Below are 25,518 nucleotides of genomic sequence, written 5' to 3' on the forward strand. Positions count from 1 at the left end.
TGTTATTGAACCTAAGATGGAAGAAATGGCAGACGCTCATAGCATGGACACCTACACATAATCCTCATTAGCACCTCATGCCCACAATGCAGCAGACACCACAAAGCAACAGAAAAAGTCAAGAGGTGAAACAAAGGAAACAAATGCTAAATGAGAGACACTTTTGCTAGTTCTCTTTGATTTTGGTAGATTTTTCTACAAATCTGTTCAAACTTCCGAAATTTGTAATTTGTTTTGTAATGCTTCTGAGACTAACATCTTAACATCATTGTTGTTGATGTTTGGATTATGGTGTAGTAATTCCTAAAAGACTTGAATTTGTAATCTTGTTTTGTAATGCTTCTGAAACTAATATCTTAACATCATTGTTGTTGATAATTGGATTATGGTGAAGTAATCCCTAGAACCCCTTTTAATTCAATACTTCGGAATTTTATCTTTAAATTAAATAGTGTTTTGGTCCTTTTTTGTGGGGCAGTTTGTTCTAATGCATGTTTAGGTTTTTGATACCCTATTCAAGAATATTCATGGAATGAACCCTCATCATTTTGTTACCACGAAAGTGTTGTATTTAGTAGTCAATGGGTTCTACACCCTAGCTCACTTTGTAGCACTATCTCCATGGGTTCTGAGAACATCTGCTGGGCACCTCAATATGTATTTGCATCATCAGAGAATATAGGGGGATTGCATCGGTGCACTTTCTTTGCTTATTGCAGAGTTCAGAGAAAGTCAGGAATATCAACAAGTAGAACCATGCAGACACAAGTGCATGGAATATTTAAAATCATTCCTGGTTTGGCAATTGTTGCAGACATGAATGTTGTAAGACTCTAATGCTTCGTCAATTTGTTGAGCTGTAGTATACAGAAGATGGTGCTGTCTTTTGGGGGGTAGTCATCTACTAGGCATCTACTTGCCCTTATCTCCTTGCATACATAAAGTTGCTCACCCAATTCATTGAAAGGGAATTATATCAATCAATATAAATAGCTGTTTGTTTTAGGTGTGAAATTTGGCAGAAGTGAACCGAGAACTGTATCAAGTATTATAGCATATTCAGAAGCCCATTGATAAAAATTAATATCATCCACAACTGAGTACATCGTTGAATTCTTTAGATTTTTCTTGTCTTTGTGGCTGAAAAATATTTGCACAATTATGTACTGTATTGCCGACTGAATCATATTCCTATAAGGCAATAAATATGCTTACTTGCTCTGCAGTTATAGGATTTTTTGGCACATAATAGAAGTTCTTGTAATGCCTTATGCCAAAATTGTCTATATGTTTGCAGTTGCCAAAGTCGGTCTTCTGGTGTTGTCATATAAACAGTACTTTCCTTAGTTTAAAATATTCCATGATTTCTATTTCATCCATGGGATCATGCAGACAACCACCATGTTTGCAGTTTTATGCTATTTACTAATATTATTGTATTATTAATTATCAAAAGCAGAATGAGTTGCATGCAAATGGGCATGAGATTTCGAAGAGAACCCACTGTCCTTTCTTTTGTGATAGGTTATTAATTTTTAAAGCACACTGACTAATATCCACAGCAATAATTGCTCAAAATTATTTCTTAGTAATACAAATTGGTCATCATATCATAACAACATTTTACTCATAAAGGATCAATTAACTTACAGAAAGTGTGTTGATCTCCCACATACATCCAAGGGTGCATAATTTACTCAGTCTTATTAAGTTTAAAAAATGCCTGCACACTTCTAGACTCGTAAATCAGTCCACTTTACATAAGTTAGAAAACATTTCTTTTATTTTTCTTACATTGAAATTAAGACCCTAATAGAGATTCCCAAGAGATCAGAAAATGTACTAATGCCAGCACTACAACCAGGACAATTTTATGAAACTACAGAATATCAAAAAAGTAATCCAGTCCCTGGCCTATTTCCCAGATGGATAAACCAACACCCCATGCTCGTGCCACTTCTAGCCTTACAGAAATCGACTCTAAAGAAGGGTAAAAAACTCTATGCTTCTTTAAATGTTCTTCATAATCAAAGTAATGTTCCATGCTCTGATTATCCCAATGCAACTTTGGCCTATTTATTCTTAACAGTGAGAGATATTCATGGCCAAGAATAGGCCCACCACCTGTTTGCAGCAACACAATTAGTTAGTAAAAGTGTGCAATATTGTGATTCTAATCTCCACTGATAAAAGGCACACATGCTGAGATGAATCAAATGCATTTTCCATATAACGATTCAACTAGCTAGATCAACAATTGTAATTTTGATACCTTTTGGAAGAACATAATTGTTCCCATAGAAATTTATACCCATTAAGATTTTTCCCGCCAATTTATCCGTGGTCTCTATTTCCATTTTCCCATTTACTTGCTGTTTTACCACTGTATCAGGAAGCAAAAAATGCAAACATGCATGCACCCAATCAAGTGGAGCATTTGGACCAGGATGATATACACTTGAAAAATCATATGTCATAAGTGAAAACCCATCAACATGGTTGCTCAATCTTGCTATATCAGTTGCTGTAATCATGTCAGGATCATTCTGATTTGAATTTGGTGGAGATATGACAAACACCAATTCCAAGTTACCATCAAGCCTGTACTCTACCTTTGTTGTGTGCAGCATAGACCCAAGCTCTTCAAGAAATTGTAATGCCTGTAATATTGGGAAGGAGCAATCCATCATTTACCAAAGAAAATACTATAAATAGATGTGTAACTGAATCTTCAGTCCAAGCACTACTATCTTTAATGGAGAATTTAAGGTTCATTTTTATTTTACCATCTTCCGTAATCTTGGATCTTTTAGAATGCCATAAGCCGTCCACACTGACCATGCCTCGAGGACCACACCATCAAATCCCATGTTTCTAAATACATAAGTAACAATTACATCAAAGGACAAACCAAATGGAATCTAATACCAAAGGAAGTAGAAGTAATCATGAGAAAGCTGATCACTTACTTGCATTCAGAAACAATAAGATCTATCACTTGCTTCCTTTGCATTTTCTTTGTCAAAAATTCTACAGGCGATGCTTCCAATAAAAATCTAGGAAGTATCTGTTTTCAATTAGCCCCGAGACTTTAATAAGTGCATCACAAAATATAAATTCAAAAGTAAATTCAATTCTGAAGGATTAAATATAAAAATTCATATGCAAGAAGTAGTAATAAAAGCCTGTTCCACGTAACTAAAAAGCAATGTTGTGAAAAAGTAGATGAATGAATTGATAAGAAATCATGCCTTTCACCACCAATTTAGAGACCTTTTGGCAAGGGAACTTAGTGACGGTTAGCTATGGTAAAGGATTAAAGAATTATAAATAAGAGATAATTTGCAAAATATGACTAAACATTTTAAACAAATAAATGCTGCAAACCCCAAGATAACATTTATCCCAAAACAAAAAACCATAAGAAGATTATTTTTTACAGGAGTCCATTTCAATAGCTAAAAGGTATAACATTGCAAAATTGGCATACCATAGGATGCCCATCTTTACGAACTTCAGCGATCCACTGCTGATCAGCATCATGTCTGCCTAACAGCTGTAGCTCTGTCCCAACTCTGAAACAAAATTGCATTAGAGAATTAGAGATATTGTCCATAGCATAAATGTCAATCATTCAACCAATTCCATCGTTTAGGAAAACCTCTTCAACTGGTACCAGACAGGTGACACATGGGTGAGCTTAGCACGAAATTTCTTGGCCATTTCATAACCTTTGTTATTCCTGCACAAGATGATCCAATAAGCTGGTTTTCTTCAATTCAATGAGATGAGAAGTTAATATAATAAGAATAGCACAAGCTACCTAAATTATCCGAGACATTGGTTTCCAGGGGCTAAGGTAAGAAATTTCCGGAGACTATGGTAAATTGTAATGTTCCCTAATTGGGAATGCCCTAAATTTGCCCTAATTCTCAATTTCAAAATAAATAAGCGGGGTTAGAAAATACCTTTAATCTGATTGAAACCCTGCGAACAAATTAGAAACCATTTACAACAATAGTTCCAATAAACAGATTGTCATAATTAAATTCATGGCAGAATTATCAATTCAATCATAAAGCATTCTAGTATATTTGGAAGGCTCAACCATAGGAGAACATGGGAGAAAGTGACTTCAATGGGGTGTCTCAGATCCTCTATCCGAGGCCCAAGAGCAGATATACCATCCCTCTGGGCCTCATGTGGCCCATGCCATCCATATGAGGTGGTCTACCCAGTGAGGTGTCCACATTCCATTCCCCCTAATCTTGCCAACCAATTCCCTCTCTCTATGATTTTACTTCGTGTGTTAATTCACCATGATAGAGGGATGAGGTTACAAGCCCATCTCTCCTATGCCCAAAAGTAGTATCCTCTGTACCCCCTTGGCCTCATGGGACTATCTGGTCCCCACCTTGAGGTGGCAAACCTAGGAGAGTGCCCCATCACCATACCCCTCTTGTAATCCTTATTACCTCTATCATGGTTGAGAATATTCATAACATATGAAAGATCCAATATTATTCAGAATTCTACATATAATCAGTAAACTGCAACAAAATCATGAATCGGATATAATATAATTTTTGAATATATAATCATACAGCAGTGCATTGTGATTATTAGCATGCAGAGGGTTATGCATATCAGTATAGTATTGACTATATTATGCATATGAGACTCATACCAAAACTGTAATGTTCAATCGATCTGCTGAGTGTTTTATGTATTATCCAATACCAAGTCAGATGCTTTGATCCCTCTTGTAATGGTCAATTAGTTGTATAAATATCTATTCAACATTGGTGAGGAGTCATGTCCTTCCTAATAGCCACGTCCCTCTAGAAAGTGATGTCTCCTTAAATTGTTTGCTGCCCCTTGGCTTACTAAACTGTTGTTAATAGTTAAATTAAACTCATGCCTTTTCAGGCATCATATCCTCTCAGCCATCACACCTCTTTGGATATTCTGTTTAAATATTTGTTAATACTACAGAATGTCGGTCTATGGGTTTGGGATTAATGTTACTTTGTCCCTAACCAATAGTTTATTATGGTGATCGCACCTTAACAAGGATCACTAACAACCCTTTTAATGTGCACATAATCCTTATAATCTCTTAATAGACATTCTGTTGACTACTATCATTGACTTAATTATATCTTTTGGACTCGTGCCTCTTTAAGGGAGACTCGCAGCTGCCTCAAACCCTCTTCCATGTATTATTGATGGCAGATTGTTCCATTAGCCTCTTGGATTATTCTCAAAAATCGTGTAGTCTAATAAATAAGATGATTTCTGATCAAATGGCATCTCTATTTATGGTTCTTCAATTTGGGGGCATGACAGTCCGCCCTTCCCAAAATTGCTTGTCCTCAAGCAACGATCGTTTTAACTAAATTTTCTCAATGCAAGGATTCCTAACTAACCCTTGAAGACTTGTAATCTTAAGACAAGTTTTCTCTCATCAATTGTAATCGTAAGAACTGTGTTTAATTGTTTCCTCGAGACAAAAAAGTTGAACTCCCTATTCATTGACAAGAGGATTAGAAGTATAACACACATCTATGACCTTCGTATCCCTTTTGGTTCACTCTTGTTATTCTCATATTCTAGATTAACTAAAAATATAGAGCCGAGCACAGAGAATACACTTGAAAAACACGGAGTATACACATGAATGTATGAAGACACAGAGCATACACGAAGTATACATATGAATATATGCATTGTTAGACCCTTCTTATTGGCTAGAATGCAAATACTTATTTATCTTTCCCCTGTACGCTGGCAGGATCGTGCTCTGATACCATTTGTAATGTCCCCTAATTGGGAATGCCCTAAATTTGCCCTAATTCTCAATTTCAAAATAAATAAGTGGGGTTAGGAAACACCTTTCACCTGATTGAAACCCTGCAAACAGACTAGAAGCCATTTACAACAATAATTCCAATAAACAGATTATCATAATTAAATTCATGGTAGAATTATCAATTCAATCATAAAGCGTTTGAATATTTTGTATTTTTCCAACACTTAGAAGAAATTTTCAAAAATGTCCAACACAGAGAACAATTTTCAAAAATCCCACACTTAGAAAAGATTTGAATTCGAGAGAAGAGTCTAGAAGGTTCTATGCCAACTCGCTCAAAGGGAAGATTAAGTTTCCATTTTGGAAAAAAATAAAACAAGTCCAAGTTCGATGGACCTAACTTCCTAAGGAAAACATAAAACAAAAAAACATGAAGTTTCTAAAAATCAAACTCCTCCAACTCTATATCAATTCGACTTGTCCTTTTCAATTCATTCTCAGGTTAGAGATTGAACTTTGAATGTTTTTCTCTCTCGAGGTTTCGAAAGAGAGATTTTGAAGGAGGATTTTTAAAAATAAAGTGAATTTTCAAGGTGAATTTTTGAAGAAGTAAAATTTCTGAGTTGGACATAATTTCCAGAAAATAAAGTCTAACTAAAGACAGAATTTTCAGAATTAAAGACAGATTTTTCAGTCAAAACTACAATTTCGAAGGTTTAAGATCTCAGTCTAACTGATTGCTTACACCCTCCTGTCTTATTCACTTATTCTCACGAAATTTACTAAGTATTTAGTCAAATTCGTCCCTTTTCAGTCTGATTTTTCACAAGAAATTTAGATTTTTGACAAACTGAAGGTGAAATTTTCGAGCAAAAGTTTCAAAAGTCAGAGTTGAAATCTTCAATTTTTTCGAAAAGAATGTTAAATTTTCATGTGTATTGCAGGTTAATGACCACCAAAGGTGGACCTTCACAAAAAGCTCAAATGAAGTTCGCCAATAACGAGTTGCACGAAGCGAAGTCCTAGAGAGGGTGAAGGCTGATAGTACTAAAGCCGAAGAGCAGATTAAAGAAATACAAAGCAAAACTTTCCTTGCAACAGCTGATTTGCTTGAAAAGGAGACCATCCTAGAAAGTGATATGCGGCTGGAAAATCTCAAACTCAGAATTCAAGAAATTTTCCTCATCAACATTGGACCAGTCCTAAAGCAGAATTTGAATAAGGCATCAAATTTCTTGTCCATCCAAGATGCCTTCCAAAAACAGGAGTTGGAATGGGAGATTGCCTTTGCCGCTTGTGCAAACGACTTGGACGGATGGGAATACAGGATCAATATGCTGTCACATGTCACCATGGAAGAGGTCAGCCCGATCGTGTCCAGGTTCATTGAACACACTGCCACTCAAGAGGATAAAGATGCGCCTTCCTAAAAGATAGTTCTTCACACCACTTGTCTAGCATGCATTTGTCTCTGGTTTTATTTTGGGAAACTCTATTTAGGGTTGTGTTGTCTTAATCTCAGCTGTTGATCTTAGATTGATCTCAATCTTTCATTGGTTTTCAAAAACTCTATATAAACTCTCATTCTCTCATTTCATTGTTGTGGAGAGATTTATGAAATTGTTGCTTAGAGTTATCTTGATAATATAAGTTCATTCGCAGCTTGCTTTGAAATCTTATTGTTATCACATGGTTGCATGGTTGCATATCTTTCTTCAACATAGAATATTTTTGTTTAGAATAAAATTGCTTACAAAGTTGCTCAATGAATGAAGGATTTGATAGTGCAGATTGGTGAAACTTTTGCTCATACTTTCTTTGAATAGATGATTTTTATTCAATGCGTAAAGTTAGCTTAAGCTTATATCATGGATGCTTAACTTCTATTTTGGGTGAATGCTGTTCATTGGATGGTATCATTCAAGGTTAGAAAATTTCAAGCACAACCTTAGAAGATTGCACCTACTTTGTCTAGTTGTCCGTAGTGTGGCGAAACAGAGTATTGTTATTGGTTTCACCTAATCTCTATCATCTCCCAAGTTCTTAGCAATGGTATAGAACTTCTAAACCCCTATCCTTTTGTCCTTTTTTTGAAATCTGAAAATCAAAAAAAAAAAAAAAGAGAGCATTCATTGCTATATTCGTTTAAGTCTTAACTTGTGATCAATATTAGTTGAGTGTAAGTACCTCTTGTATTTCAGCATACATTTCCAAGGAAGCTATCCAACATAAAGTCGCCCATTCGCACATATAAACCTTGGAGTCGCCGTGTGGTCTTTCTTTGCAATCTTGGCATACGTAGTGATTTTGTTCAAGAGAGGATAGAGTGTCCTTGACATTTTATTCTAATGTTCGGTGAATGATAAAACGTACACCAACAACTAGTAGGTTAGAAACATATTGCTAATAAGAGGAATGCTGAAAAAATCATGTATTGGCCCACCTTGATGCATATCAGTGTCAAATTCATTATCAATCAAATAATATTATGATACTCAATCAGGTAAGCTTCTGTTGATCAAATGCAGGCATATATATTCCAAACATTTAACATCACAACACACAACACTGAAAAAGTAAAAATACAGACTATTGTTTTCATTATTTTTATTTGCTTATTTCATTACCAAGTTCAAGGTGATGAGATGAGAGAAAGTACTAAATGGAGCAAATTTTGGTGGAAGCAAAGGAAGCATGAAAAGGCAGTGGGGCAGAAAAATCAATGGATGGCAATATCAGCAGCAGAAGCAAACAAAAGATTTCCTCGAGCAGAAATAATGAAAAATCAAGAAATTTGGGAATGGATGAAGGAAACGGGATGGAGGTTGCATAGATCAGAGAACTTATGGTAAATCTCGACAAAAATCCTAATGTGTCCATGGAAAAGGAGCTGGAGAAGGGTTCTCCCATCAAGGATGGTATAGAGTTGGGCTAACTTTTTGAAAAAAAATAATTTTATTGAGGAAGAAGTGAAGGAGAGTCAAGGAAAGGGACACACAATGGAATTATACATATTGGATGTGACAATGCAGATATCAGAGGACATTCCTAATATTGTCTTGGCAGATAATTTGATGGAAAATGCTGTTGAGGATTTAAAAAAGAGGACTTTGATAGTCAGTATAGTCCCAATCTATATTATGTCAGTTTTTAAATTAACTAGGAAGTTTGCTAAGATTATACTGACTATTCAAAGGAAATTTTGTGGGGAGGATAGGAGGAAAGCAAATATTATTTAATCAATTCGGAGAAAGTGTCTCCTAAAAATTGAAGGTGGATTTGTATTTTGGCAATGAAACAAATCAATAAAGTACTTGGAGCAAAGTAGTTGTGGAGAATGAATATAGAGATGAGAAATATACTCCATTCTAAATATGTAGATGGTGCAAAGAAAGAAAGAGTTTACTGTCAAATTTTCCTGCCTTGAGGGTAGGCGTTGTGAAATTTTACTAGGAACTTGCAGGCTGCTAATTTCAGAGTTAAGATGGAAGATTGGAGATGAGAACGCGAATTTCTAGAAAAAAATCTTGGTTGACTGAGAAACTATTGAAGCCCAAGAAAAATATGGAAAGCTGGCAGATGCCTATAAAATGAGGGAAATGAAGTAAGAGGTTCTATAGAAATTACTAATTGAGAGAGAAGATGGAGGAGACTGAAGGAGCCATCTGCACAATTAAAGGAAAGTACAACTAAGCTTAATGTTCTCCTGAGCTAGTGCCCAATCCTTCAAGATGGACAAAGGGACCAGGTGATTTTGGAAGGGCATATAAAAGGGGAAGCGGATGTGAGGTCAACAAACTAAATTTTAAAGCAAGAAGAGGAGGAAAGGTAATCCCTTTCAAGAAAATATGGTTGGATTTTAGGCTTCCAAAGGCAAATTCTTTTTTGTGGGTTGCAGTCAGTGAAAGGGCACTGACTTATGACAGATTTAGGAAGACAGGATTTCAAGGCCCTGCAAGATGCTTCTTATGTGGTGAAGCAGAGGAAACAAATAACTAATTATATTTGTTCACTTCTTTTCTCCTTCCAGGCTATGGTTCTGAGCTTTGAGGAAATGGGATGTAGCATGGGTTTTCCCAGAATCACTTGAGAAATTGTCACAGTTAAAATTTGAAGATAGAAAGCCTAGGGATTAGTAGAATTTGGGATCTTTTGCCATCAATTATATCCTAGAACACATAGTTAGAAAGGAACCCTAGAAATCTCCAAGATAAATCTCTCCCAGAGAAGCAATTTGGGATAAAAATTAAGATAGAAGTATCCTTGGAGGAGTTCAGGGAAAACAGGATAACAAACCAAGAAACTATTTTAGAGGATGAGATCTGATGGATAAAGTCATGGCCAAGGCTTATATAGCTGTAAAAGACAAATACATCGCAGCAAATATAAAATCCAAATAAATCCATTTAATGTCTAGCTCCATAACGAACAACCAAGCTAAATTTTGATCAAGCGGCAAAAGGTAACTCAGGTAAGGCTGGAGGGGGATGCTTAATTAGAGATTGCCAAGGACAGCCACTATTAATTTTAGCAATAGATTATGTTTCAGCATGAATAATATAGAAAAACCTCTAACCTTAATTAATGAATGGTATGATGGATGCTTTCGTAAGAAAACAGAGGAATTGGCAATAGAAAGAGATGCACAGCTCACAATAAATAGTATCAACAAGAGGAAGACCTCGTGGAAGCTGGAAATAGATCAGATTTTGTATCAATCCCTTCACAATGATTAATGATGGCACCAATGACTTCACCATTTCTAGTCCGAACAATGATACTTGATGATCTCCAATTTTCCTCAACATTTGCTCTTTGGGGTTCTTGTTCCCCCTTCTTGGCTATATGTACTAGTTTCTTGACCACTTTTGTGGGTGGTTCATTGTTTCATATTTCTTTGTTTTTGTTCTTCCTCTTTGTAGGGCCTTTCTAGGTTTCTCTTCCTACAACCTTCTATTGTAAACATCTAGACTCCTGAATTCCCTTGACATAGTTTTGGTCATTTGTGGACATTAACATAATTTCTTTCTTTCTCCTTCTAACCCCTTTGCTCTTCAAAGATCCAGAAAACAAGGATGTCCTATAGCTCCTTCCCTATTTGTTAGAGTTGTTGAAGCAAAGCATTATCTCTTTAGAGATTTGCCCATTGGACCTCCTGTTAATGGGATTGTTTTACGGCTGGTTGAACTTGATATACAATTTGCTAACACTTCCCTCTTTCTTTTTTGGATGAATATAACTTCTAAATATGATGAGCAGACTTCAGTTATATTGTGATACTTCTAAATATAGATTCTCTTCTCGGGAATGTGTGGTTCTGAGCCTGACAAATAATACTCATTGTTTTAATAAAATTGGATTGGACAAAGGTGGCTCTCAACAAATAGTTAACCACTTAGGTATCATATTTGCCCTTTATCCCCTAGGTGATATCTGAATCGAGGTGTTCCATAAAAATAAAAAATAAATTTCCTTCTAGGCAAAGATGCCTATTATCCCTAGCTAGCAAATTTCAGATCTGTCAAGTGCAGCTCATTAGAAACCCCCGATTTTCCTCTCCTAAGCCAATTTTGCCACAAATTCTTCCCAATTTTTTGTGGAGAAATTCAAGGAGCAAGGAGGCGATATTGTTGCACAGCGATTTATGTGAGTTGAATAACACGTTGCATTTGTTTTGGTGAATGATTCAACCCTTGTTTTCTGCAAAAACCGTTTCCACGTGATTCCTAAAACCCACGTTTTGGGGGATTCAAACTATAGAAAGTGGCAATCTCCTAGGTCGTTTTGCCTTCCTTCACCTAGGCGTTGAAGTTGGAGGGAGATTTGGCCACTTTTTGTGCCATTTAACTTGCATTTGGTGCCACGTTTTGCTGCTTATGGTATTTTAATAAAAACGTGGCAAGGGTTTTTGAATGCGGTTTAATCTCTATTTAAGAGCTATCCTTTCTTCTTTCAAAGACTAATCATCTTTTGAAGAGGCATTTTCAGTTTGAAGCAAGGTATGGTTTCTTTCCTTTCTTTGTTTCATTTTCTTGTTTTCTTGTTTTTCTTTTCTAGTTGTAAATTTGTGTATATGTTTATTTTGCCCCAAAAATCGGTTTGTGAGAGAGATTTTCCCCTTTGTAAAGCAATTTTTGAATTGCATTGTTCTTCCCCATTTTCCCTCTTTACTTGTAATCGGAATTTTGGATGAAAATCATTGTTCTTCCCTAACAGATAAAAAATTTAACCATCTTTTGTTGAAATTCCAAGTTGCAAAGATGAAAAATACCCATCCTTCCAAAATCCGGTTTTTAGAACCGGGTTGCATGTTCAAAGTTCTTCCCGTTTTCATGAAAATGTCATTCCCAAAATCTTTCCATTTTTATTCATCCATATCGCCTATATCCGTACTTTCCGTTCACCTCATTTCCCGCAAATCTAATTCTCATTTTTCACTCATTTCTCCATTTTCCATTTTACAAGTATACTTGCATTCAGGTTTTATAAATCCGATTGCATGTGCATTCTTCCCAAACTTGTATACTTGTAAAATTTTCCCCAAGATCCGAAATTGTTTGAAGTTAAGATTCCTAGCATTTCCCATTTATTTCCCATCTTTCTCTCACAAAAACGTGAAGTGCAAGGGTTGGAGTTCTTCCCATTTGAAGAAGGAAAAATGTTAGTTGCAGCTGATTATGATGTTGCTTTAACACTTTTAAGTCTTGATCGCAGTATACCAGGTTGTCCTTCAATGTCAGATTTGTCGTCATCTCCAATTCCAAAGAAGATGAAGTATAAATATGACAAGTACCAAAATGAGGTTTCACCTTTTCAAGTTTCCTCTCCTTTGGATCACATAAAAGATACAGAGATAGGGCATGTGGACATGTCAGAATTTGTCAAGAGGGTGGAGGTTCCGCAGGATAGCAATATGCAGCGGTTGTTGGACAGCCATATCCATCACACATCTTCTTTTCCAGTAGCTGCCCTAGAACCTGAATTTGTTCTCACTTGCACCCATCGCTTTGACAAGGAGACGAGAACCATTAAAAATGATGATGGTGAAGCAATAATACGCCTTGATGCAGATACAATTGAGAAAGTCTTCAGAATACCACCAGCACCTGTTTATATGGAGATTTCCAAAGATAGTGCAGCTGAGTACTATGTCAAAAGGGAAAAGGACTGCAAACGTCATATTAACAGGTGGATTCATGAGCCACGAGCCGCCTTCTCAAGATGGGCTAAGTTGTACCGCTGTGACTTCAAGTGGGAAATTGGAGACATCATAACTCTCCTCAGCAGGATGATGGGTCTTGAACACTCCAATGTTTTTGAACCTTGGATGTATCAATTTACCATGTTCATAAGGTAATCCCATCATATATCATGGGGAGAGATTATCAGCGATGCTTTGTGTGAGCAACTTGCAGCAGGTCCTTCCACCATGACTTTCTACATGAATTCATACTTAGTGTATTTGGCAGCATCACTCAGACATTTCCCTGGTTTTTCTACCAAGGGTAACCACTCGCTTATACCTGTATGGGAATATTATGATCAGCTGCCTTTGAGACCTAGCAGATTGCATTTCAGAAGAGTTCAAGATGCATTCTTCGGTTACTTCATGTGCCAGTTTGACAGAACTCTAAAGAACAGAAGGGTGTCAAATGAGGCATGGGAAAGAGTGAATGAGTATGGGTGCTTGTTTCTTCAATTCCCAACCTTTACCTATATGAGAGTCGGATGCTATAGTGGGCAGCCATACATGCTCCCTAGATACTCGACTAATAAGATCATACTTATGGAGTTGGGAAGACAGATCATGGCTATGCACGCTCATCAGTCTGTCAGACATAAGGTCAGAATGGGGATTTCTACAACAAACCCATTGAAAATTGGCCGGTAATCTCTTGTCACTTCCGTCAAAGCCAAAGCTATGGAGACTGAGATGCAAGAAATTAAACTCAAAAGGTTTAAGTCCAGAGCTGATTTTGATTACCGGGGTATGAAGGAAAAGATCAAAAAGTCCTTCGTGCGCGTGCATCGTATTGAGGATATCTAGGTAGATCTCCGCACAGAAGTGGAGATTCTCAAGATGGATTACTGGAGGCTTACTGTTGAGCAGGTTATTGATTTGAACTCGGTGGATATTCCACAAGGGATGATTGATGATGGGCATGTACTTGATCCTGAATATATTTCACGAAGGGTTGAGGAAGCTCCATTTCCTTTAATCCAATGGTCGCATAAAGAGTGCACGTCCATTCTTGAAAGATTTCAGCCTATCTTGGCTAACACCAATACTTGGCTCAAAGGTAATGGTGTTAGACTCATCAAGATCAAGGTTGGGAAAGAAGATGACTCTACAGGGCCTCTTGGACGTAAGTCTGAGATTCAGATTGACAATAAGGAAGGTGCATCATCTTCTGGCACCAGGATCAAATTGCGAGTTAGTTGGGCAGTAGTGCTTCCTCCTAAGGAGGCAATAGTTCGTGGAAAGGAAAAGTCACAGTTTCATGTTCAGGCGATCGATCTTGATAATCCAGAAGGATAGCAATCTGATGATGCTCCGAAGTCTCTAGCTTTGGACTCACCTCATGAGATTCCTTCCTTAGTTTCCATTGAGATGCCTCTTTCTCCTCCTGACATAATGGTGGAAGAGTCTCCTCAGAATGTCGTTCCTATTTCAGCATACGAGCCGCCTCCTGATCATCAACAAGAGGGTGTGCTGGAAATTCCTGAGGATACTTCAGCATGTATCCAGTTGTCAGAGATTGATACCTCCACTTCTAGTTTTGAAGAATTTATGAGGCAATCTTCATGCCCATTGGTTATTGAGCAAACCATGGTCGCCATCCAAACAGATACTCCTCCCAGGGGGACCACGGTTGTTCAAACAGAAACTGCCTCTCCTTTACTCGCAGCTGCTACTGAAGGAGAGTTGATGGCTTTACCTCCATGGCTTAGTTCTTTTACCCCAAAGAGGAAGAAGCGAGAAATCTCACCTAATGCCTTTGATTATCAACAACTTAAACAATCTAGACTCAAGGTTGCTAAACAGGCCAAGACTATCTCAAGAGTAACTGTTGATAGCAACAAGATGAAAGTGGCTGAAATTGTTGAACCTCTAGCAGATAAGCCACTTGAAGAGATGTCAGCTGCTGATTACAAAGTCACAAGGGTAGAATTGGGCAAGCAAACGCATGAAGTGGTTAAACATGATGCCCAGTATTTTGTAGCCTCACTAGTGCAACAATATGATGAACTTCTAGCTAAGAAAGATAAGCTAGAAGAGGACAACCGGCAACTTGTTGCAGCTATTCGTAAAATCACAAAACCGATTGGTGAAGTGAGTAATCCTACAAGTTCTTTCGAGGCACGAGAATCAATCCAGGGAGTTGAGAGAGTTGCTCAAAAGGTACAAGCACTGGAATCTTGGGTTGATCAGCTTCATAATCTATCTGCACAAGTCTTGAAGGAGGTTTTCCAAATGATGGCCAAGTTGAAAACCATTGAAGAACAATTGAACCAAGTTTCTGATACTTTCAAACAGAACTTGGAAAAGGTAGAAGACGGCTTAACTATTTGGCTTAAAATTCCTTAGCAAAAGTTAAGTGTTCTTCTAGAACGTCAGGTAATTCCTTCACGAGTTGTGTACTTGGAATATCAGGAGCTCTTGGAGAACAAAGCCCTTGTTCTTAAGTCACTTATTGAAAACATTGATGATGCTATGAGGCTGCAAATGGAAATTTTTCAGGATATGGTCTATCATTGTCAGAAAGCTTCTTGCACCATCATGGGTCATGATGGAGAATTGTTGATAGAAGAAAAGGTTCTTTCTGATCTACAGTTGAAGATCCGTCAAGAGAGGAAAAGTGAACCATTTTCAGCATCATCCATCAAGAGAGGAAAGGTTACTTGCGGGAAATTCAGTCTTCCTATGAGAGAAATAATGCCACAATCCTCCGTTGCAGTGATGTTGTCGTGAAAACCATGATAGTGGCCAAGAACACCCATGAACCGGATCCTGATGAACTACGAATGATCATCCAGAAGTTCGAAGGATTCATGTCTTCACATACTGCAACTTAAATGTTTTTCAACACTTAGTTGTATTTTTCCAGATTTGTAATCTTTTAGTTGTAGCTTTTCTTTTGACAAGTTACATATAAAAGCCTTTTTGTAAATTGCAAGATAAGTCATTACTTGCACTTTTGTAATTACATGTAAGGCAACTACAGATTGAGTTCAGTTAGGACTGTAGTTGGAATAAGTCTTAGTTAGTTATTAAATAGGTCTTGGTGGTTGAGAGAATCTCTCAAGTTAGAATAAGTCTTAGTTAGTTATTAAATAGGTCTTGGTGGTTGAGAGAATCTCTCAAGTTAATTAGGATCCTCCCACCTTTTTCTCAAGGCTCCTCTTCTATAAATACTTGAGGGGTCTATTGTAATCTTTATCTTTTTGAAAGCAAGCAGAAACTCTGCCAAATTTGCTTCAAAGAAGTCTTTGAGCTTTTATGTGTAAATTGAAGAATTGAAAGGAATAAAAGAAAATTGCTCAAACTTTGAGTCTTTGTGCTACATTCTTGAGTTTGTATTCCAAATTTCCTTTCTTGCAAGTGTTTCTTTTAGAACTTAATCGAATCTGATTTGCAATCTTTGAGCTGCAAGTATTGGAGATTAATTTAGTTAAAATAGAGGTTCTATTGGGAAAAAGCTGTAAGACTTTGTTCTTACAATTGTTCTTAACAGAACTTAGAAGTAAGTAGATTTTGTGAGAAATAGCTGTGAGTCTTTGAGCTTATACTACTTCCCATTGTTTTATGTAGAAAGAATAAGATATTTCAGTCTTTGTGCTGTTATAATTTGTCCTTAATCAAATTAGTATAGAAAAGGGTAGATAGGACTTCACTTAATCAAGTCTTAAGCTTGATATTGCTGTCCTGTCCCGAAGGAAGTGACGGAAGTCTTTGAGCTTTCAAGAAATTTCATTTCCTTTCTCTCATTTCATTTTGAAAGTTGTCACTGTTGTTTTATATCAAATCGCTATCACTTTCTGTGAAGAGAAAAGGATATCGTCTTTCTTGAAAGAAGAAGAAAGATTGTTGTCCCATCCTATTTTATTTTTAAAGTTGTAATTAAATAGGGGGAGCCTTCCCTTAATTAGGAGAGTTTTACTCTCACACTGTGGTTGAAACCACAATTTTGTATATTTCCCCAAGTGTACAAAATTTTCAACCAACAAGGTGAACCTTGGAAGGTATTGATAAGATACAACATTAACATCTTTGTGCCCAAAAATAAAATGGACTCAAAAGGCCACCACCCTCATGATTTGCTTTTTGGAAAATTTCATGTAAAAACAACAGTGTCTATTGTCTTCTGCAACAGCTAGAGATGGAGTGCTTGGGAATCTGTCAAATATCTTCTCACAGGGCATGAATTTATCTCCAGAAAGGATGGCAGCATTCATAATTTCAGATCTATGTGGCAAATATGTCTTACAATAATAAACCTCTTATCTCTTTCTTGAGGTTGCTCAGTTAAAACCTACTTTTCAAAAGGGCTATAGGTCTTTGGAGACCTGTTTAGAAATGGATCCATGTTATCTTGGGATGTTAGACCTGGATTTTTTATTCCAAACTCTCAAAGAAGTGCACACGGTGTTAGCATTTTAATTTGTATTCTATAAAACACCACAAAATAAAACAATGTGTGGAGTAAAACATCTATAAAAATCAAGAGGGGACGCTCCTTAAGATCCAGCTAAACTAAACTAACCCTAGAGTAAAACTATAGACACAAAATACAAATATGCGCACTTTACAAGATTCTAAGGCAGGGTTTGCATAAACGAAAATGATTAAGTGCCTGTATTTTTGGGCCTCGTATACATTAGATTGTTAACAGTCATGCCTTGCAAACAAGATTTTTAAATAGAACAAATTAAAGCAACCTATCTTAACATACAAATGACACCTTCAAACTAGCTAAAACAAAGACCAGCTATTCACTGAAAACAAGGATTTTGAAAGGAATAACATATAAATCAACACATAATTTCAAAAATCAAATAGATCAATTGTGTACAAATCCATGACCTAGGTAAATGATATTGTCAATACAAAGCTTGAAGTTATAATCTATATTCAATTTATTCATGAAAATATATGTTTTTGGCCTCACATACATTAGATTGTTGACAGTCATGCCTTGCAAACAGGATTTTTAAATATAACAAATTAAAGCAACCTATCTTAACATACAAATGACACCTTCAAGCTAGATGAAGATCAGCTAGCTATTCAATGCAAATGAGGATTTTGAAAGGAATAACAATATATAAATCAATAACACGTAATTTCAAAAATCAAATAGATCGATTCTGTACAAATCCATGACCTAGGTAAATGATATTGCCAATAAAAAGCTTGACAGTAAAATCTATATTCAATTCAATTCATGAAATTATAATCACCAACAATAACTTCAACTTGAACAATAGTTTCTACAACATAAGCATAGCATCAACTTTTCTTATGAATGTCCTCTGCCCAAGGCACTTGTTTATAAGTTACAATGACTATGTTTTTAGGGATTTGAGAATAATAATTAAATATCCCAAAACAAAATGTTTTAAAGTGACCTCTCCAAAAGCTACAGAAAAAAGAGGAAAAAAATAACTTAAAAAGCAAACCTATCCTAAAACAACAACTAATTGAATGGAAACTAGCTAAAGCTGCCTAAAAAAATAGACCCTCATCCATCACCCAAAAATAGAACACCAGAAATAGCCACTGCCCGAAATAGCCACTGCCCGAAATAGCTGCTGCTAAAATTGGCAATTTGCACATGAATGGCCTGCATGATTCTGAAACACTTTTCACACTAAAACTAGATCCTACAATAGAGATTGAAACTTTGAGCATTCTTTTGCTAACATTCACCTATATAATTTGGTGACTTCAAACTGAAACCCTAAACATTTTGATATGTCAAACACTTGAATTTGAAGCCCTATCTGATTTGATCCATATTGCCAACTGGAAAATCATAGCATAGGGTTTGCGAGCACTGAACAAGCAATAGTTGAATCTTTGAACAAGGGAATGATGAAAGCCTAGGAATAAACACAATTGGCACTTATCACTCTAAAACCTTGAACAACTGCACATGTTTGTTTGCCTTGGCCAAACTCTAACTGAGAATGCTTCACAAAACCCAATATATAACCTGGAAATTGTCCTCATCCTTTACTGTTATGACTGTTCAAACCATGATAAATGATTAAAATCCAGGTTATGAAATTATGAATACCACCATCAAGTATGATAAATGTGTCGCTGTTAGGAATGGCTGAAAGCATTGAATTTCACGGACTGGAGATGCTGAAACCCTGTCATAGGCAACTAGAACAGCACCACAACCACTCATCCTACCCTAAAAAATATCAGGCACTTCATACAATAAGTTTGTCGCTTAAAGTTCCTAACAATCAGACCTAGCACCTCTTCCTATCTTTTTATTACAAAACTCCTTTAACCTTAAGTTGGGCAGTAAAAATGATTGGTTAAGCCACACAACAGTGTGTCTGACTTAGCATGGGCAGATTTCCTTGACACTTCGGCCATGTTTTCACTTCTAAGAACAACTTTTTATTAACTTAACCATATCTTCTAGATGAGGCAAAAGTTTGAGCGGAGTTATTCATCACTTTTACCAATTTTTAGAGACATGGTGAAGTTTATTGAGGGTTAAAACCATGGTTGAGCTGTAATGTCCCATTTGAGGAACAATGCAATCTAACCACAAAATACAATGCTCTGATATCACTTGTAATGTCCCCTTATATTAATATTTAGGAATATGCGACAATTAACTTCAAAAATCAATTGCAAGAGACGACTTCTTACAAGACCCTAAATTCTTATGAAATATTGATAATGCTGATAACAAATACTTAATAGATTGATAATGTATCAATTCTGAAGTATATGATTATATAAGCAATTATGTATAATCTGCGAATAATAATAATATGTGGATTGGATAGTAGATGAAGATTATTGCTGTATCTGATATGACTTGAGGAATTGTGCAAGTTCTGGATGTTCCAATCTGCAGAAGCATAGTTGAAAAACTTGGACTCGGCAATAATTCGGCAAAGTTGTCGAACATTTGAAAATATATAATTTTTTAAAAGAAACACGTATACACTGGATTTGTAGAACATATACTGATTTCCATCATATAAAATTCAATCTTTAATATAAAAAAATATATAATCTTAAATTAAAAGATAAAAGAATTAATAGAACATTTAATCTATATTCTTTTTAATAGATTGTTCTTTATATAAAATACAACAATCTATAAAATAAAAAATTTAGATTGTTCTATTATTAAAAAATGAAAAGAATAAAGATTCTCATTGTTGTATTTGATATGCTTATTCATTTGATTTAATTTGCATATTCTTTTATGTGAATCAGTAATCAAAGTATAGAAAGTTAGAACAACCTATTAAAAAGTCAAACATGTATTTTGATACAAATTTTTTCCTAACCCAAATTGTAGGCTACAAATTAGGTTTACAAAAGACATTAAATTTTGTTCAAAATCTCTTAAGCTCAGCTGATCGATGAAAACGTGGTAGTTTTTTCCTGTCATGCCCTATTTGCGTCGCAAATATTTCCTCCCGTTGCAGCTTGCAGACACACAAAATGAAATAAAGATCTTTATTTCATTTTTCCTGCCGAGTTTCAGTGATTTTTCGTGATTTTATAGGATTTAACGTGCGGCGAATTTGTAGAAAACTCTAAGTTGCCGAATCGGGTACAGGAACGGGGGCGGGTACGTGGGTACAAAACACCGGTACGGCAAAAAATTTTATTGGGGGTTGGATACGTTTTCAGTACGTTCATACAAAAATAATATATATTTATATATACACACATATATAATGTATGTATGTATGTATATGTATATATATCTATACAAACACACATATATATATGTAATATGTATGTATGTATATGTAGCTAAAAAATAGAATTTAGTTTGTCATATACCAATACATATGCTAAACAAAACCATTACAAATTTCAAATTTGGAAACATAACATACTAATTTAAATTCAGCTTTCAATATCAAAAAGATCAAACTAGAATCTCATGATAGATAAGTTCTAAGTTTACTAATCAGCAGTGTAGTTCTTAAGAATATCAAAAAGATCAAATTAGAATCACTAAACATTTCGGCATCTAAAAACACGAACCTTGGATGTACCCAGAGGAGATTCGTTTCAGAATCTGATTCCGGTACGTTAAGTACCCGGAAATGCCCGAAAAATCCCAAGATTCAGCAACTTAGAGAAAACTTGTTCCCGAGTTTTCCTGCGAGTGACTCGCAGCCAACTAGGGCTCACGAGTACTCGTGAGTCTGTAAAAAACACGCAGAGTTTTTCAACTATGTGCAGAAGTATAGAGAGATCTCTGCTCCTCCTGATGTGTCAATGTGAGATATATGCTACGAGCCTCTTTCTTGATGATAGCAATAACACTGTAAGTGCTGTGTCTGATATGGCAATAACAATATGCTGATACTCTTCTCCTATCACCTACAGCGATGAAGGATGATTGCTGTTTCTGAATATGACTTGGGAAGCAATGTGTGTGGTGCTATTTCTGATTTATCCTTTGAACTATGCAGCCTGTTTGATGCCAAAGGCAAATGCTTGATTGAGCAGATCCAAATATGGATACAAATAATAAACAAAGACAATATTCAATTGATTTCTGGAAACGAGTATGTGATCCTCATTATATAGCTTATAAGACTGATCGGTTGTATCTTTTGATTTGGGGTAGCCATATCCCTTCCTTGATCGTGTCTTTTGGGGGAACATTACTATTATAACCAAATCACATCTCTTGATGGAAACTTAATTACTATTAGTCACTGTATTCTAACCAAGAGGAATCGCACCCTTTGCTTCTATATTAATTGCTGCTTCTAAGTTTGTCCAGGCTGCTAATCACTGTTATCTTTTAATCCAACTGCTTTATTACTTAATCAAATCTTTTACGTATCACTGCCTTAGGTTTATATGATTGGATTACTTGATGATTAATACAGTTATCGATTTGCTGGTCTCTAACTTCATGTTTAATGTTATCCTTCATTGCAAAGCAATTAAATGGTTGTGACCGGTGGCTCTTATTGTACATTGATATGGAATTGCTTAGTACCTTCATAGATTCCTCCTTTGACCAGCGGTATGAACTTCATGACAGTCTGTATTATTCCTAGTTATATTGATAATACTTTTAAACAATCGGATCCATGATGATAATCGGTGCAATTGATGAGAAGTTGTCTTCATAGATGATCGGTGCATATAGGAGTTCTTCATGGATAGATGCTACACCAGATATGGATGTCCTTAGATCTGCATTCCTTGATTATGAGAATGACATATCCCATCTCTTGTCTTCATTACATCTTATCTTCTATACTTTGCTTGGAGGCTTGATAGGAAAACCGTTTATGCAATAAGATGATTTTCCACAATGTCTCTATGCTACAATTGATGTAAATATATAACTAACTATTAATACTATGTACAAATTGTTATCTTCTAACTTCTAGCTAATTGAGGATGCTATCAAGGCTGCCACCCTTGATCACATAATTGCTAATCATTATTAGATCAAAGATGGGGACATCACATTAGCCATTTTTGGTGAGTGCTAGGCTCACTTAAATCCATTTTCAAAGCTTAAGAAGAAGTTTTCGATGACTTAACCAAGCCTAATGCACACCTAACTTGCTTCTGCACTAATTCATGGTTGAACCGCCATGCAGATTTTACCAAGACTGTCGCCACTTTTACAATACTGTTGAGGATTTCTTATGGTTTAGCCACTGAGAAAGTGCATCCATGACTCATTAAGCACATTGTACATACAAGAGTTAATAAACCTTAAAAAGAGTGTAGAACAGAAGCCAGGGAGCATTTGAAGGATCTATGGGTAAAGTGAAGACAAAGGCAACTTGACGAGACATTTTTTCAAAGACGAACTAAAATGCAAGGTACAAATTCAACAGCAAACAGGATGGACATAAAGTGTCTGAAAAGACAAACATATTCAACTTATAATAATGAACCTTGATGATAAGAATGAGATATTAAGAAGCCGACAGTTGATGAAAAGCAAACAGTTCTACTTGGATGAAGGCCTCACCCTCATGCAACCAGAAGCGAAGCAAAGGAGAGGGAGAAAGCGATGGCAGCAAGAATGATGGAAAAGAAGCATCACTAAAACACTGGAAAGCCTATACCACCACTTAAGCAACCTGAAACAAATATGGAGTCAACAGCTATGTACCATGTGGTTAAGCTTCTCTTTTATGGTGATGATCTAATTTTGATTACAAGAACAACTCAAAGCTTTAGAGGCCACTTAAAGGGCCCTCACACTATTTTGACTAATTTGTAAGGAAATAGGGATGCAAGTAAACCTCAACAAAATCAAGATATTGATCTTCTCCCTAAGAAAAGGAACAGTTAAATTTTCAATTTGGAAAGAATCTTCTAGAAGTGGTAAAACAAATTTAGAATACAAATATCTTGGTCTAGAACTTTCGGCTCAGATGGGAAATATGTAGAGAAAATAAAATACCAAGATTGAGAGCATTACATACACCAAATAAGAGATGTAGAGTCTTATTTGGGTTACATGTCACTCAGTGGTGCTTCACTGATGTGAGGTGTGGCTCAGCAACATATTAGTTCTTTGAAATGGAGGTTGGTAGAAAAGGTCCCCAAACAATTAATTACAATCACTTTCAAACTAAACTACTAGAAAAAACAAAATGCCTAGAGATCTATCGACCAAAGGCAATAATACAAGAATAACTTTTAAGAATAAGGGGCATTAGGATTAAACCAAAAAACAAATGGATGAGAAGGAGGGCTATTAGATTGAATGAATGCTCAAACGCTAACAAAGAAATCAAATATCAAGTTAAAGGAAAAAATAGAATAGTCATGTGGAAGAAGAAAATAGATACAGCCCAAATAGGATGAGAAGTAGGGGTATTAGATTGAGAGAATGCTCAAACACGTGCAAACATCATGAGAATTCATCCACGTGGCAGAAATCAAATGGCAAGAGAAAATATTTAAAGCCCAATTAAGGACTAGCTGACACAAAATCAGGCCTAACATATGCAAATGGTACACACGAGGAGGAATAAAAAGAGAAAATATGTGTACTCAGTACCATAGGAGTAGACGAAACAAAAATATTTCACTGTGGAATTCCTAGCTTCTTATAATATTCAGGTCCGATATATGGAACTCTTTGAAGATGCTCCAAGAAAGGATCTTTGAAGATGCTACAAAAAAGGATCTAAGGGAATTTGTAATCCAAAACAATAGAACAACCAAACTTAAGAAGAAGAAACGGTGCCCTACATTCAGCCCATTTTGGGTATTAAGATTGCTGTAATGTTTGTGGGCTTATAGACAGCTGGATCTTGTGCACATAATTAAAATCGTTTCAAGAAAAAACCTTGCAGTATAGAGTAATAAACAATTTAAATTATTTCGATAAAGTAATAAACAGCTAACTTTGATGAACATAATTAAAATCATTTCAATAAAAAAACCAGACAATATAACGCACTAGTTAATTTATGGAGATATGAATCACATGTTCAAATGTCTACTAGTCTAATGCTAATCTTAATGAAAGAAAAATGACTAACCAGGGGGTAACGTATGCAAGAACCATAGCATTGAAGTGCCTGTGAGTCCTATTGATCCAGGACCTCTCTGCTTCCTGCAATTTGCAGCAAAAAAAGGCCACATTAAATTCATTTTAAACCAAGCCGTCAGCACCCAACATCAATTCCCAAAACAATCAAAAAACCCATTAAGAATCAATTTACAAACTTTGTTTGTGATTTAACCTAATGATTGAGTCATTCATTGGTAAAACTTACAGCCACCACTTGTTCATAGGAGATATGGGGCCCTACGAGCCCCCGCTCATAAACAGACAGCTCTGAGTGTGACTCGCCGACAGGCGATAATGCAGAGTCTCTCTGACGACGCCATTGGCGATGATAAGTCAGCACAATAAAGAGTATAAATATAAAGATGATTGCAAAAAAGATAAATTTAAAACGGGTTGAAGATTTATGTTTGTGAGTGGGAGGTTTGGGAGCCGAGTGTATTGTATGATCAGAAGCGTGAGAAGATTTTACTCGTTTCCTGGGCATTGTTATGGTAAAGGAAGCATGAACATTGGGGAGCTAAGTTGGATTCTTCTTTGTAAAATACACAGACGCCCTTATTAAGTCATTCACAAAATTCTATGGTGAAATTCGCATTTCCATGCCAATTCCTACTAGCTTGAGGCGCCATTCTGAAAGCAACAACTAAATATGACTACATTCCAACAAATTAATAGTTATGTGTATTTATTTTATAGATTTTTTTGCGTTTTGGTTCAATTCGATTATTTTTCTCCATGATTCCATTAATCTTACTTTAAGTGTGAGATATGCTCAAAAATTTATATTTTTGTGAATTTTTATTAAATTTTGATATTTGAATACATTTAATATGAAAAAAAATCATATCAAATATCAAGAAAAATATTTAGAGTACATTTCGATTTTTTAAGTATCAAAGAACACTTTTGCATATA

General features: G+C 35.9%; 1 protein-coding gene across 1 annotated transcript; it reads right to left on the minus strand.

Annotated features, from left to right (window-relative positions):
- Positions 1-1,608: 1,608 nt before the first annotated feature.
- On the minus strand, positions 1,609-25,261 carry LOC131072405 (uncharacterized). Its single transcript, XM_058008546.1, has 8 exons — positions 24,809-25,261; positions 24,572-24,645; positions 3,662-3,742; positions 3,491-3,575; positions 2,970-3,067; positions 2,787-2,874; positions 2,273-2,660; positions 1,609-2,124 (listed from the first exon to the last, which is right to left on the minus strand). The coding sequence occupies exons 1-8, from the start codon at positions 25,085-25,087 to the stop codon at positions 1,880-1,882; spliced, it is 1,338 nt and encodes a 445-aa protein (XP_057864529.1). The 5' UTR covers positions 25,088-25,261; the 3' UTR covers positions 1,609-1,879.
- Between the last annotated feature and the right edge of the window lie 257 nt (positions 25,262-25,518).

The sequence above is a fragment of the Cryptomeria japonica genome, chromosome 7 (genome assembly GCF_030272615.1).
Source record: "Cryptomeria japonica chromosome 7, Sugi_1.0, whole genome shotgun sequence".
NCBI lineage: Eukaryota > Viridiplantae > Streptophyta > Pinopsida > Cupressales > Cupressaceae > Cryptomeria > Cryptomeria japonica.

What these genes read in the sequence shown, in the direction of transcription:
- LOC131072405 (XM_058008546.1), bottom strand. Translation starts at nt 25,087, where the DNA reads ATGCCCAGGAAACGAGTAAAATCTTCTCACGCTTCTGATCATACAATA. An exon ending in CTTATTGTTTCTGAATGCAA is followed by an intron (nt 2,875 to 2,969) that starts GTAAGTGATCAG and finishes TTATGTATTTAG; the next exon opens with AAACATGGGATTTGATGGTG. An exon ending in CAATTATGTTCTTCCAAAAG is followed by an intron (nt 2,125 to 2,272) that starts GTATCAAAATTA and finishes TGCTGCAAACAG; the next exon opens with GTGGTGGGCCTATTCTTGGC.